The sequence below is a fragment of the Schistocerca gregaria genome, chromosome 2, assembly GCF_023897955.1.
Source record: "Schistocerca gregaria isolate iqSchGreg1 chromosome 2, iqSchGreg1.2, whole genome shotgun sequence".
In the NCBI taxonomy this organism is placed as follows: Eukaryota; Metazoa; Arthropoda; class Insecta; order Orthoptera; family Acrididae; genus Schistocerca; species Schistocerca gregaria.
In genome coordinates, this window is record NC_064921.1 from 479,861,961 (window position 1) to 479,878,885 (window position 16,925).

Sequence of the window (16,925 nt, forward strand, 5' to 3'; positions counted from 1 at the left end):
CAATGCTGGCTCAGTTGCCTGAATACTGTAAAAGTCTGTTGGGCTGTCAACTCGGGAAACCTGAGACATTAAAAATATAATTAAATTATTACAAGGAATTCTAGCGATCTTAAATTTTACTTTTTATGGATATATCGGGAAAGCCATCAGGGTATCTCAGGCATGACACTCAATTACTCAAGTAGTTGTTTTTTTTTTTTTTTTTTTTTTTTACAGCCCTAGCTGTCTTGCAGTATAGATGCACAGACACTGTGCAACCGACAGTTTGAAAATTGTAAATGAAATTAGTATTTCACTCAGCATCGGTATGAGCAGTGTTACAAAACTTCCTGGAAGATTAAAACTGTGCTGGTGTGGGACTCAACCCTGAATTTTGAATTTAGACATTCCTGAATTATAAAATAAACGGTGATTTTTAAAATTATCAAAATACCGTTGTATGCGGCAGGGATTCGCCATGAATACACTTGCAGCCTAAGACCGTATAGATATTTTTAAAAATCTGTGTATGATTAACAAATGTAACATGTAAAATTTAGGTAACGCTCTGCTGTCGTCCCCCCCCCCCCCCCCCCTCACGCCCCCGCCCCATCTAAGTCAGTCAGTGAGACTCAATTACGTTAGGCCAGAAATGTCGAAATGCGGTAAGTACTCTAACTGCAGAATTTCTGAAGTGCTAGATAACTGGATCACCTGCGCAAAACGTAATTTAAATGAAGTTATTTTAAATTTTTACCAACAAAATACTCAAATCATTTTGAATATCTGAAATGAAACCATTTGGTGGTAGTGTCGCATAATTATTTAAAAAATTAACTTTGGGAATGATTGTCACGTCGTTTCCCGCTCTGCTGTTTGCTTGTTACATTCTCACAAATACACGTAGACAAACCTGAAACGATTCGCTAACTATATTGTCCTAAGTGTGTTTGGCAAATCCTTTTTCGTAGCTCGATGTTTCAGTGAAATGAGGCAAAAATGTTTTCTAGGATCGTGCGGGTATTGTAAAAGACATAAATGACCGTAGTTGCATTTAAGTGGCTCTTCCCACATTTATTAGTACCGTAAATTCTGCAATGACCATGTCCAGTTTCACATTTGCACGTCGTATACATGGAGGTGCCTCTAAAATTGTCTCCAAATAAAATACTTTTAACACAGTCTCAGTGACAGTCAATGGACACTGAAAACTTGACACAGTGACAATAAAACAGTTTTGTAGTGTGCAGTCAGCGTGATTAAAGTAACCAGTGCGTAAGTTTAATAGACCAGTTACTTGTTTGTTTTCAGAGTACGAACTCTCCTCACGAGGATTAGGCGGAAATATGTCTAAACATTCGTCAGTGTGTCCGGGAATGTGCTACATAAACGTTATGTTACTTGCCGGTAGCAGACTTTGCCACCTCGTACATACATGTACGCTAGCAGCAGACACTCATGTGTACTTTTTTCAAGGAAGTGCTAGAGCGGACTCACTCAACATAGATGTTACTTGTGTGCTTACAGACTGCCCACTTCTTACGGCGTAGTTCGACACAGATGTTACCGTTCCTTGTTATCGTTGCTATGTCTGCGTCAAGATAGAATTATGGGTGGGGGTAAGAATACTTAAAGACCGGAGCCAAGAGATTTGATTTCGGAAACTACAAATTCATTTGAAAAAGGACAATTTTGCTATACTGAATAGACTCTATGCTAAGACAGCAATGTGAATTATAAAATATGCTATAGGTTAAGAAATAACAAATATTGACAGAACTATCTTACGCATCCACTTTGGTAATACCCCATTTACGTGTATGGTGCCATATTCGAAAAATTTCGCATTGTGGTGGTGTTCATAGACTTCATCAATTAATGAAGTTTGTCATCTGGTTCATAAAAATTATGGCTACAAAATTAGTGTGAAAGGGCAGTCTCACAAGAACATAATCGAAATCTGAAACTGACTGTTGACAGCCTACACCTCGAAGTCAATGACATCGTTTAAAGAAATTCACTGTTAATAAGAAATTGGGGTGCCAATCTTCATAACGATATGACACTCTTAAGCACAATCTGACAAACCCGGCATCGCTCCGGTATTCATTTTGCCAATTTTGTTAGAAATGGAAACGAAAAATTGAACTGTTTGGAGTGTAACATCCCGGACAGTTGGGCGCAGCTGCTTCGCATCTATAATTAGATTTTACAATACTTGCCATGGCAACGCCTATTGACAGCTCTATAGACGGCTATCGTTTTCGCCTATAGCAGTTTTCGCTTCACAGTTGAGCTATCAAGAGCGCAACTAGGTGTCTGGGATTTAGGTTGACTAGACTTAGTGTCTTGGTAGTAAGAATAAATAATTCTGACGTGATATCTGTTGAACTGTGTGTCGTACAATGATATATTTGTGTAGGTACATTCAGCGCCGCATATGTATGTCTGCAACATTTTTTTGCGAATTGTTACATCTACATCTACATGACTACTCTGAAATTCACATTTAAGTGCTTGGCAGAGGGTTCATCGAACCACAATCATACTATCTCTCTACTATTCCACTCCCGAACAACGAGCGGGAAAAACGAACACCTAAACCTTTCTGTTCGAGCTCTGATTTCTCTTATTTTATTTTGATGATCATTCCTACCTATGTAGGTTGGGCTCAACAAAATATTTTCGCATTCAGAAGAGAAAGTTGGTGACTGAAATTTCGTAAAAAGTTCTCGCCGCGACGAAAAACGTCTATGCTTTAATGACTTCCATCCCAACTCGTGTATCATATCTGCCACACTCTCTCCCTTATAACGTGATAATACAAAACGAGCTGCCCTTTTTTGCACCCTTTCGATGTCCTCCGTCAATCCCACCTGGTAAGGATCCCACACTGCGCAGCAATATTCAAACAGAGGACGAACGAGTGTAGCGTAAGCTGTCTCTTTAGTGGACTTGTTGCATCTTCTAAGTGTCCTCCCAATGAAACGCAACCTTTGGCTCGCCTTCCCGACAGTATTATCTATGTGGTCCTTCCAACTGAAGTTGTTCGTAATTTTAACACCCAGGTACTTAGATGAATTGACAGCCTTGAGAATTGTACTATTTATCGAGTAATCGAATTCCAACGGATTTCTTTTGGAACTCTTGTGGATCACCTCACACTTTTCGTTATTTAGCGTCAACTGCCACCTGACACACCATACAGCAATCTTTTCTAAATCGCTTTGCAACTGATACTGGTCTTCGGATGACATAACTAGACGGTAAATTACAGCATCATCTGCGAACAACCTAAGAGAACTGCTCAGATTGTCACCCAGGTCATTTATATAGATCAGGAACAGCAGAGATCCCAGGACGCTTCCCTGGGGAACACCTGATATCACTTCAGTTTTACTCGATGATTTGCCGTCTATTACTACGAACTGCGACCTTCCTGACAGGAAATCACGAATCCAGTCGCACAACTGAGACGATACCCCATAGCTCCGCAGCTTGATTAGAAGTCGCTTATGAGGAACGGTGTCAAAAGCTTTCCGGAAATCTAGAAATACGGAATCAACTTGAGATCCCCTGTAATGAAGTAATAAATTCAAATAGCATCCACAACGCGGAAGTTTCTCACGCACCTCAGTGTTCGACGTCGCATCTCCTGTGCTACGATGTGGTTCTTAAAGGGAGCATTCCGAACGCAGCGACAGTCGACAGCGGCACTAATGGTTTGACTTCGCGTGTGAGCACGTACGCAGGGCGCGAAAGGCGTTGTTCCTGTCGCGCAGAACAGTCGACACCGCTACTCCCAAACCAGTTGTCGCGTGTTGCCGAGCGTAAATATGGATTTTATTGGCAAAGAAAACCAAAAATTGACCAATTTGTATGGAAATATGAGTTCTATAAAAAACCGTATTTATCTACCAACTTTATCTGCTGTTTACCGGCATTTATTTAAGTATGTAGAAGCAAGAGATATAATAAAATTATTTTCGTAAATACGAAAATGTACACATACCGTTGTTTACGTGAAGAAATTATTCATATTAACTATATAAGTTCAATGAAGATCAATTAAGATTTATAGAAGTAGCTTCCATAAACTGCGCCCTGTGCACTACAATGAAACGTTTTAAGCTTGTCTCTCGCCTCAAATCCGACGCTGTTTGAAAAATCTCCATTATGTGCCAATTCGATCACAGTTCTGAAGTCGCTGTTGACATGAATAATTAAGGACCTCGTAGAGTATTATGTAGGCAACAAGCTGTTATAAGCACCTAATCAGCTGACCGTGGTAAAATTGCAGTTTTTGTAACTCTAAATACTTCAGACAATAACACAAAGGCGGTTGTACTACTCGACGAGCATGACAAACGGTAGTTCTTCTTTTCCCGAACCAATCATATAAATATTAGAGAGTATGGCTTCATCAGCCAATTACTAAGTTCAAATGTTTAAACGCCGATCATAAAATGCGGCATTAATGTGTGTTTGGAAAACATTTAGATGCAGGGATGTTCGTTGCAGTCATTTCCCCCAAACTGAATTTTTAAAAACATGCCGTAAGAACCAACATCTACAACAATGATTTTGTAATTGGCGTCCACTATTGCAAGTAGAACAACGGAAAATAACTTTTGTAACTGAAAAAGGAGATTCACTGTTTCTAATATTTTATGCGCACGTTATTCCATCAATATTATCCGCACAGTTTGGTATGTTCCATTTCTGCCAGAAATCTTGTTCAATGTGCATCAGTTTTTTTTCCTCAATATGTTACAAACTTTCCTAACGATCCGTAAGTTATACCAGTCTGGTACGCAATAAGAGTGTGACAGATTTTTCTCCTATAGCCATGAAGCTGAAAAAAGGAAAAAAAGAGTTTATCATTTACATAGACAATGTGTTGTACATGTATGAGGGCTGTTCAATAAATAATGATCATAATTTTTTTTACGACATACCTTCACTCATCCTCATAATTCTGATATTTTAAAAGTAGTCTCCCATGCACCTGTCCCAGCGTTTCTGCTATTCTTCAAATAGATGCTGAAACGATTTTTGACAGGTCCTTCAAAATCGCCTTAGCAGCCTTCACCACTGCTTCTAATGATTGATAATGCCTCGCTCGATGGCGTTTCTTCATGTCAGGGAATAGAATAAAGTCACATGGGGCTAAATCCGGACTATAGGGAGGGTGAGGGATGCGCTTCACGTTGATTTTTGTTAGATATTCAGCAGCAACATTGGCGACATGTGGCCGCGCATTATCGTGCTGCAGCATCCAGCCTGCTTCACGGAAATGTGGTCTACTGCGTCTGATATGCACTTGCAATGTTTCCAGGACATCTGTGTGGTATTTTCCAGTTACTGATGTGTTGCAGGTACAACATGCTGATAAACCTTTCCATGAATATCAAAGGTGAGGCTACCTTAACTATCCCAGCAGAAGCAACCACTTAAGTTTTTTTAGGGGTTGATCATTCCCACACTGAGCTTTGCGGTTTTCTCTCAGTATCAAAATGATGTAGCAAAGTTTCATCAGCAGTCATTAAATTTCGAAGAAACCTCGAATCTTTCCCTAATATAAAGTTTAACTGCATGCAGACCAGCACGCGAATGTCCTTTGGTTCGGGAATCAAGTCTTGGAACCCATCGCGCACAAACACGTGTTGTGTGTTAATTTTCGTCACCAACGTGTGGGTGGCACCCGTTGAAATATTCAGTATTTGAGAAAGTGATCTTAAGGTAATTCGTTGATCTTCTCTCACAATAACGGCAGCAATGTTGTTTTCTTCCGTGAGAGTAGTAACTGGAGCACAGTGTCCATCTTAGTTTCAAATTGTCTCCCCCTCTTTAAACGTTAGAAACTACCTTCGAGTTGTGCTGTAGGAAAGAACAATCTCCATAGGCCTCCAGTAACATTGTATGACCTCAACTAAAGATTTGTTGAGACGAAAGCAGAATTTCAAAGCCACATATTCGTACTCACGTGTTACCTCAATTGCAACGGTTGGCGATACTGCCTCACAGGCGGAAACCAGGAGTTCCGACAATGAAACTAACGCGGTGTGTTTGTTGCACATTAAGCTAACAGAAAATCATAAGATTAAATTTTAGCGCAAGAAATTATGACCTTAAAAATTATGATCATTATTTATTGAATAGCCCTCGTACATGCCACATGTAAGATTAATATTTGAATGTTAACATGTAAAAGTATGTCGTAATTTTCGTTACAGGTGAGAATTTTAAAAGGTGGAAGCGCAACACTCCTACGATATATTAAAGAGGCACCAACGTGGCGAAAGGTAGTGTAGACGTAGGATACTACTGAGCAATCGCGGGATGAGAGTACTATCACTGACAGAGGTGAAAGAAAGAAGTTTCGAATGAAAGTCCTACAGACCTTCTACCTCAAAGTACTGAGGTTCCTAAACGACGCCGCCAAACAAAAAGATATTGTCGATTACTTAGGAGAGATTACAGCCGGCAGGCATTGTTGAATAATACAGCGCAAAAAGCATGATAATAAAATACATTAATTTTGCAATGACGCCAGAGATTTATTGGGCTCGCTGCCACAAATTTAAGAACTTAAAGCGGAGCAAGAAATTTAACGTTATGATTATCAAACAATGTTAGATGAGACTACTGAATCTTCTATTCAGCGGTTCAGTACTGAAGTGTAATTTAACTCTATCTCATTCCACTCAAATTCCCCAGGTCAAACTGCAACCACTCCTAATCGCATCAATTTCGAAGCCTTCTATTTCCAATTCCGTTACTGTGTATGCGTACTTACCTCAAGAGCCTATTAATTTGACGCTACAACTTGTTCAAAAACAGCATAATGTAAGCGTTAAAGAAATTTAAAATACGACAAAAAACAAACATTGAATACCTTAACGCTGAAGATTAATTTTTCATCTGTGATTATATATACATATATATTGTAGTTTTTTGTTGTAATTCTTCACAAATTAATTTCCAAACAAAATTTTTTTAATCTGCAATAAGATCTAAATTTTTCATCACTTCAATGTTTCTCTAACGTTTAGATGAAAATAGTTAAATGGGTGTCTCCTCTCTAAATACTGGCACAAAACAAATAATCTTCCTCTTCCAAAAGTGAACACACAGTTTCAGTGGTCAAAGTTTTTTCTCAGACAAGTCTTAGAATTCGAACGACAGGCTGTGGAGACTGTCGCTGGTTACAGCAACATGCCTTTGTCACAATACTATTTGTGTCGCTCACGCCGATCAGTGCGCTATGTTAGCCTCGGTAGTGACATTTTCGGTTCTTTATCCTAAGTTGCTACTCTGTAACCTTCTGAGACCTGTTACCGATCGGTCTTCCCGCCGATTTTCCGACAACTGTACAGAGGTGGTTAGGTTTTGGTATAATCACTCGTTCAGTTTGGTACTTGTTTACAGATAGAATTTGCATTAGAATTACTGAGTGATTTGTTTCGGATTTTGATTGTTTTACTGAGATCACCAGGACCCATCTGAGTGGAAAGTGAGTTCAAAATAGACTTCCTTTGTTAGAAATATGGTTTGTATCGTTGTTACAGTCAATGATTGGAACAGAAAAATATTTAGGTTAGTATTTTCACAAAATACTTATTTTATGTAATTAAGAGCGTCAATAAAGACGTTGGCTCTGCTTACGTACATTACATGGTGTTAACTGAAATTACTCGTAGCTTAGCGTACTTTTTCCCTGTTAGTGGTTTATTTATCATCGAAACGGGTTTAAAATTTTTTCACTTATCGAAAGTCCACCTACCTCGATATTCTCTTTTCCGACGTCCCTTCACTCCGTCGTAGCAGATACGTGCTAGGCAGTGTAAAGCAGCCGAGCTGAAAGTCAGTTCGTGAAAGTTCATGTTTTAAAAATCGGACGTTCGGAGGATGGAGTCTACTTGCAGAAAGCATTTAAAATTAGATTGAATCTGCTTTTTATTCTTTTGGAAACACAAGAAATGGCTATAAAGTCCGTATTTAATAGGGTAGTGCTCCATCATTCAAAGTTAATTGTCTGTACAAAATAGTTTCACTCGAAAAGCAGCCAGTATTTTTGCAAGTCCGACCTAATGAATTTTCACGTTCTATCAACTACCGACCCACAACTCTTCGCGAGTTAAACATTCGGTTGTTCCAGTTGTCTTCTTCGAAAGAAGTGCTCGCCAAAGTATTCCGTACAGAGCACGAAACATGTAACACGGAATTGTTACTACGGCCAGATAGTTCACACGCTCATAACTCTCAAACTACAATTTAGAAACACCAAACTTTCATTAAAATATTCGTAACTCCAGTCGCTTCAGTCACGAAGTATTCGAACCGCAATTACCTATTTCTTCATTTTTCAGAGTATTTTTTCGGAGCTGTCTAACGTGGTGTTATGCATATGCCAGTTAGCAAGCGACTCTCCAACTATTCTAATGACTGCTCACTCTACTGTAACCGCAGCGGAACAGCTTAATTCTGATTGGCTGTTGATCTAAACGACCAGTTAGAATGTTCCTTCCAAATCATTCTCGCGGCAAAACTTGTCTTATCCAATCAATAATACGATAGTAATTAACAACATTAAAACTTTTATTTATAGTATATTGTTTAATCAAAATGATCGAAGTACGAATTATTCTCCAAATTGATAAAATTTTTCAGTCTCTGACTTTCATTCTGGCTGCTTTTATACAAAAGCAAACTCACACCGACATAAATCTGAATCATGGTTGCACTATAACTTTCCCACGGTCTATTTGTACAACGTTTTATGGAAAATGACTTCAGTTTTAACGTATGTCTCACATACTTTCTCTCACTCAGGCACTCACGCAACAAAATAAAATAAAATTATAATTTTGACTGATTTTTGTATTACGTAATGCACAGTGACTACAGTTTTGAAAAGAAAATTCTAATTGACTTTATGCACTGATAAATTTATAATGGCTTCAAATGATAGTCAATCTATATTTATTCCTGAATTTGTTTTAAAAAAACAAGCGTCGGTTTTAGGACTTTTAGGTGCTTCTATCTCCAGAACTATAATACATAAAAATCTGAAATTATGACAGCATAATTCCATTTATAACAAAAGGCAGTGTACCAAATTTGAACAAAATCGGATAACTAATTAGATTACTTAGATTCGTAGAGGGTATGAATCTTCGTATGGACTTGACTGTTACGCTGTGCAGTTCTCACAGCAGGCAGCGTCAGCTGCGCTGTGAGCGAAGCGAAAAACATAGCCATCCCGCAGCCACCGTACCAAACGGCTGCGTGCCTTACTGCAACGAATGTCATCTCGTAATAACTTGCTAAAGCCTGTGTCCCTCTGTATACAAACAGCAGGAATAAAGCGCTAGCTGCGTGCGAGTCGTCGTAGCAAAAAAATGTGGTTACGGCAAGAAACTGAAGTGCTGGAGGCAGTCGGTTCGTATCCACCAATAAATTTTCCTCTTTGTGTTTATAACACTCTGAGACTGTTGTTCGTGAAATTTAAGTATTTTTCTGCAATATTCTTTGTTTACATTAAGAGCGCGCTTTCTCAGTAATGAGTATCTTCAATTTCGTGACTCCTGTATCTTTAAAACAACGAAGATGAAAGTGCTACAGATTTAATTGCTGTGTGTGAAACAACTGAGTGACATACTATTTTGTAACAACTAATTACCAGTTTTTCCGAATACGTAGATTGCAGTGTGTGTGTGTGTGTGTGTGTGTGTGTGTGTGTATTTAGGCAGTTAAATTACTGCAAATGAAATTCGCAGCAATCATCTTTATAATCTTGGTTATCACAAGTGTTTATCTGTGATTGAATCCGTAACAATACACACATGAAAGATCCTCGTCATAATATTTTTAAACTATACTATCATACATAAAACATTGATTCATCAGATGCATGCTATAAACTACGACGAACTTAAATAGCTGTACTACCAACACTCCAGAAAAGGCGTTTTCTAAATTTAAAGACAGAAATCGTTGATGTATCATGAAGGCAAGTAGACTACTTAATCATCTGGATTTCTAGAGGCGAGTTGCAACCACATTCTATACATGTTATTCTTTGACACTCTCTTAAATTTTTTTTTTGGATATATTTGTAAACTGTGGTACTACACACAGTTTCTAACTCATTTTCCGAAAAGTAAAATCCAAAAGACGTAAATAAAATGACGTAATACGGCATTTATAATTTCCAGAACAGTCAAATGCCCTATTGTTACGATGCCTCTAAGGAAACATACGGTCAGAGAAATTTGAGCAGTACACGTAATCTAATTATACTTTCCGGTAACGCGAAGAATAGTGTGCCTCGTGTCAGCTGCTAGCGGCTTCTCGTTTGTGGCGCTGTACGCGCTGCACTTCGCATGTACGCCTCCTTGGATACTAGCTTATGACTGGTTGGCGCTTGGAGAAGTAGCAGCACCTCGGGTCACTAGAATCGTGCGGTATCGCTTCCGAAATGCCCACAGAATAAGGTGGGGGCTCTCCTTCGAAAACAAGGCCGTTCGGTGCGACTCGTCTACCTATCCGATTTGCGAAGCGTCCGAAAGATAAAGAATAGGCTCCTGGTCTGTCGCTCGCCTCTCTCGGCCGTTGCTGTTGCTGCATTCGAAATGCCACCTTAACGCGACAGTAAGGATTGTGTGTACCAAACTTTGTTGAAATCGATCCAGTGGTTTAGGAGCTCTCTCTATTGTTTGCTGTTAGTCATTTTTCATTTAAGAACTCTCATGAAAAATACTAAGGGAATAAGCGCATTCAGAATAATAATGTGATAAGACTTCAGTATAACCTATTTACTCACTTGAAATATTTGTTACATAAATTATATAGATAACTGTGTGAGAAGTGAATGAGTTGAAATAAATAAAATAGAAATAAGAGTGCAAGCCTCGGAACAGGTGTGGTTGCAGATTGTTGGAAACTGTTTGGCATTTGTTGAAGAAAATTAGCTATACGTGATTGAATCTCAACACTAGATCCCAGGTTTTATAAGCTTCCGTTATTTGGTTCTAGACTGAATGTTCAAAAATGTTTCAAAGGCACATGCAGAAACTGACATTCAATGGAGAAGTTACAACTGAAATTGTGGTTTTGATACTTTGATATTTGGAAGTAATAAATTCAGAGTGTACAGAAAGATTACCTGAAGAACAACCTTTCCTCCTCTGGGATGTGTACATGCAATAGTATCTAAAGCTTGGCGGTTCTGGAAGAAGATATTTTATGTTACAATAAGAAAGAAAGAGTGTCTAAAGAACACAGTGCCGATACCTACTGATATTAAATAAAGGGAGTATTTGTTCAAATATTTTTGACTATACGCAGAGACTTTCATAGAGGCTTGTGTAAAAAAGGAATTGGCCGGCCGCGGTGGGCGAGCGGTTCTGGACGTTTCAGTACGGAATCACGCGGCTGCTCAGGTCGCAGGTTCGAATCCTCCCTCGGGCATGGATGTGTGTGATGTCCTTAGGTTAGTTAGGTTTAAGTAGTTCTAAGTTTAGGGGACTGATGACCTCAGCTGTTAAGTCCCATAGTGCTTAGAGCCATTTGAAGCATTTTTTAAAAAAGGAATTAAAGTTAATTTAAGAATGTTGATAGGACCCACTTAGAAATTGTATAATAAACTGTGTGATTAGAGCGAAAAGAATTTAATCATTGTACAAGGACAAAGAATTCACTATTAGATTTCTCTTGTTCTGGAATGCACGCAATGGTCGGCCATTGGACATTGTAAGTCTGTAATAAATTAATAACTGTTAAAATATATTATAGAAAATGACTATTGTTTCCTTTAAGTAGTCATTTCTCATGCAGAAAGTAGTAACTTTTCTAATTTTCAGTGATTGCAGCAGTGCAGAAACATTGCGCCAAGAAATCATTGTTGGCCGCCATTACTGGCCATATTTCTTTTAATATTTTCACAGCTTCTTTGGCGTAAACGCCTGAGAGTGTATAAATTTCTTTTCGACAGGCCTTATAAGAATATATTTGTAACTTTAAGGCATTTGCAGTATTTACTGTAATTTGCGGACTAAACAATTCAAATAGACCGCTTCACGCTATTGATTACCATACCAAAGCCAATATCTTCAGGTAATAATTTACGTTTAATACGAAGAGAAATGACCCACGCGACACTCAAGAATATTTTCTCATGCTTAAGTTTATCAGAGCTCTGAGATGTTTAGCTTTCTGATAGATCACTTAAATATTTTACGTGTAACCTTTTAAGGCACCTCTCGCCACACTTTATAGCAAGGCTGTGTGTCGTTATTTAAAACAAAATTTGCTTTAATCAAAGTATCAGAGCAGATGTCAGTGTATTGTCCCCCCATTTGTAACTGGAATGCTATCCTTCCCTGTAGTGTGTATTTCACTACTGTACTTTTCAGTATAATTTTTCCTCCTCTAGGATAGACATAATAAAAACCAGTACATTTAGGACCCCCCATGAACCATGGACCTTGCCGTTGGTGGGGTGGCTTGCGTGCCTCAGCGATACAGATGGCCGTACCGTAGGTGCAACCACAACGGAGGGGTATCTGTTGAGAGGCCAGACAAACATGTGGTTCCTGAAGAGGGGCAGCAGCCTTTTCAGTAGTTGCAGGGGCAACAGTCTGGATGATTGACTGATCTGGCCTTGCAACATTAACCAAAACGGCCTTGTTGTGCTGGTACTGCGAACGGCTGAAAGCAAGGGGAAACTACAGCCGTAATTTTTCCCGAGGACATGCAGCTTTACTGTATGATTAAATGATGATGGCATCCTCTTGGGTAAAATATTCCGGAGGTAAAATAGGCCCCCATTCGGATCTCCGGGCGGGGACTACTCAGGAGGATGTCGTTATCAAGAGAAAGAAAACTGGCGTTCTACGGATCGGAGCGTGGAATGTCAGATCCCTTAATCGGGCAGGTAGGTTAGAAAATTTAAAAAGGGAAATGGATAGGTTAAAGTTAGATACAGTGAGAATTAGTGAAGTTCGTGATTTCCTGTCAGGAAGGTCGCAGTTCGTAGTAATAGACGGCAAATCATCGAGTAAAACTGAAGTGATATCAGGTGTTCCCCAGGGAAGCGTCCTGGGACCTCTACTGTTCCTGATCTATATAAATGACCTGGGTGACAATCTGAGCAGTTCTCTTAGGTTGTTCGCAGATGATGCTGTAATTTCCCGTCTAGTAAGGTCATCCGAAGACCAGTATCAGCTGCAAAGCGATTTAGAAAAGATTGCTGTATGGTGTGTCAGGTGGCAGTTGACGCTAAATAACGAAAAGTGTGAGATGATCCACATGAGTTCCAAAAGAAATCCGTTGGAATTCGATTACTCGATAAATAGTACAATTCTCAAGGCTGTCAATTCAACTAAGTACCTGGGTGTTAAAATTACAAACAACTTCAGTTGGAAGGACCACATAGATAATATTGTCGGGAAGGCGAGCCAAAGGTTGCGTTTCATTGGCAGGACACTTAGAAGATGCAACAAGTCCACTAAAGAGACAGCTTACACTACACTTGTTCGTCCTCTGTTAGAATATTGCTGCGCGGTGTGGGATCCTTACCAGGTGGGATTGACGGAGGACATCGAGAGGGTGCAAAGAAGGGCAGCTCGTTTTGTATTATCGCGTTATAGGGGAGAGAGTGTGGCAGATATGATACACGAGCTGGGATGGAAGTCATTACAGCATAGACGTTTTTCGTCGCGGCGAGACCTTTTTACGAAATTTCAGTCACCAACTCTCTCTTCCGAATGCGAAAATATTTTGTTGAGCCCAACCTACATAGGTAGGAATGATCATCAAAATAAAATAAGAGAAATCAGAGCTCGAACAGAAAGGTTTAGGTGTTCGTTTTTCCCGCTCGCTGTTCGGGAGTGGAATAGTAGAGAGATAGTATGATTGTGGTTCGATGAACCCTCTGCCAAGCACTTAAATGTGAATTGCAGAGTAGTCATGTAGATGTAGGAGGAACAAGACTTCTGGTCAGGTGACTACAGGGTTATAAACACAAAATCAAATAGGGGCAATGCAGGAGTAGGTTTAATAATGGTTCAAATGGCTCTGAGCACTATGGGACTCAACTACTGTGGTCATCAGTCCCCTAGAACTTAGAACTACTTAAACCTAACTAACCTAAGGACATCACATACATCCATGCCCGAGGCAGGATTCGAACCTGCGACCGTAGCAGTTTAATAATGAATAGGAAAATAGGAATGCGGGTAAGCTACTACAAACAGCATAGTGAACGCATTATTGTGGCCAAGATAGATACGAAGCCCACAACTACTACAGTAGTACAAGTTTATATGCCAACTAGCTCTGCAGATGATGAAGAAATTGAAGAAATGTATGATGAAATAAAAGAAATTGTTCAGATAGTGAAGGGAGACGAAAATTTAATAGTAATGGGTGACTGGAATTCGGCAGTAGGAAAAGGGAGAGAAGGAAACATAGTAGGTGAATATGGATTGGGGCTAAGAAATGAAAGAGGAAGCCGCCTAGTAGAATTTTGCACAGAGTACAACTTAATCATAGCTAACACTTGGTTTAAGAATCATGAAAGAAGGTTGTATACGTGGAAGAACCCTGGAGATACTAAAAGGTATCAAATAGATTATATAATGGTAAGACAGAGATTTAGGAACCAGGTTTTAAGTTGTAAGACATTTCCAGGGGCAGATGTGGACTCTGACCACAATCTATTGGTTATGACCTGTAGATTAAAACTGAAGAAACTGCAAAAATGTGGGAAATTAAGGAGATGGGACCTGCATAAACTGAAAGAACCAGAGGTTGTACAGAGTTTCAGGGAGAGCATAAGGGGACAATTGACAGGAATAGAGGAAAGAAGAATGGGTAGCTCTGAGGGATGAAGTAGTGAAGGCAGCAGAGGATAAAGTAGGTAAAAAGACGAGGGCTGCTAGAAATCCTTCGGTAACAGAAGAAATATTGAATTTAATTGATGAAAGGAGAAAATATAAAAATGCAGTAAATGAAGCAGGCAAAAAGGAATACAAACGTCTCAAAAATGAGATCGACAGGAAGTGCAAAATGGCTAAACAGGGATGGCTAGAGGACAAATGTAAGGATGTAGAAGCTTATCTCACTAGGGGTAAGATAGATACTGCCTACAGGAAAATTAAAGAGACCTTTGGAGAGAAGAGAACTACGTGTATGAATATCAAGAGCTCAGATGGCAACCCAGTTCTAAGCAAAGAAGGGAAGGCAGAAAGGTGGAAGGAGTATATAGAAGGTTTATACAAGGGTGATGTACTTGAGGACAATATTATGGAAATGGAAGAGGATGTAGATGAAGACGAAATGGGAGATACGATACTGCGTGAAGAGTTTGACAGAGCACTGAAAGACCTGAGTCGAAACAAGGCCCCCGGAGTAGACAACATTCCATTAGAACTACTGACGGCCTTGGGAGAGCCAGTCATGACAAAACTCTACCAGCTGGTGAGCAAGATGTACGAGACAGGCGAAATACCCTCAGACTTCAAGAAGAATATAATAATTCCAATCCCAAAGAAAGCAGGTGCTGACAGATGTGAAAATTACCGAACTATCAGTTTAATAAGTAACAGCTGCAAAATACTAACGCGAATTCTTTACAGACGAATGGAAAAACTGGTAGATGCGGACCTCGGGGAGCATCAATTTGGATTCCGTCGAAATGTTGGAACACGTGAGGCAATACTGACCTTACGACTTATCTTAGAAGAAAGATTAAGAAAAGGCAAACCTACGTTTCTAGCATTTGTAGACTTAGAGAAAGCTTTTGACAATGTTGACTGGAATACTCTTTTTCAAATTCTAAAGGTGGCAGGGGTAAAATACAGGGAGCGAAAGGCTATTTACAATTTGTACAGAAACCAGATGGCAGTCGTAAAAGTCGAGGGGCATGAAAGGGAAGCAGTGGTTGGGAAAGGAGTGAGACAGGGTTGTAGCCTCTCCCCGATGTTATTCAATCTGTATATTGAGCAAGCAGTAAAGGAAACAAAAGAAAAATTTGGAGTAGGTATTAAAATTCATGGAGACGAAGTAAAAACTTTGAGGTTCGCCGATGACATTGTAATTCTGTCAGAGACGGCAAAGGACTTGGAAGAGCAGTTGAACGGAATGGACAGTGTCTTGAAAGGAGGATATAAGATGAACATCAACAAAAGCAAAACGAGGATAATGGAATGTAGTCAAATTAAATCGGGTGATGCTGAGGGAATTAGATTAGGAAATGAGACACTTCAAGTAGTAAAGGAGTTTTGCTATTTAGGAAGTAAAATAACTGATGATGGTCGAAGTAGAGAGGATATAAAATGTAGACTGGCAATGGCAAGGAAAGCGTTTCTGAGGAAGAGAAATTTGTTAACATCGAATATAGATTTATGTATCAGGAAGACGTTTCTGAAAGTATTTGTTTGGAGTGTAGCCATGTATGGAAGTGAAACATGGACAATAACTAGTTTGGACAAGAAGAGAATAGAAGCTTTCGAAATGTGGTGCTACAGAAGAATACTGAAGATAAGATGGATAGATCACGTAACTAATGAGGAGGTATTGAATAGGATTGGGGAGAAGAGAAGTTTGTGGCACAACTTGACTAGAAGAAGGGATCGGTTGGTAGGACATGTTTTGAGGCATCAAGGGATCACAAATTTAGCGTTGGAGGGCAGTGTGGAGGGTAAAAATCGTAGAGGGAGACCGAGAGATAAGTACACTAAGCAGATTCAGAAGGATGTAGGTTTCAGTAGGTATTGGGAGATGAAGCAACTTGCACAGGATACAGTAGCATGGAGAGCTGCATCAAACCAGTCTCAGGACTGAAGACAACAACAACAATATTTAGGCACCAGTAAAACACCAACCCCTAGAGATTCTTGCTGCAGCTCATGTGTCGTAGTGGGATAGTGATTATATAG

At 39.5% G+C, this 16,925-nt stretch overlaps 1 protein-coding gene across 1 annotated transcript in view; it reads left to right on the forward strand.

Annotated features, from left to right (window-relative positions):
• The first annotated feature begins 639 nt into the window (after window positions 1-639).
• The window catches only part of LOC126335846 (uncharacterized), a 70,372-nt gene continuing 54,086 nt past the window's right edge, over window positions 640-16,925 (forward strand). Inside the window, 1 exon segment of the mRNA XM_049999316.1 lies at window positions 640-644. Within this exon segment, the coding sequence (XP_049855273.1) occupies window positions 640-644 (5 nt within the window).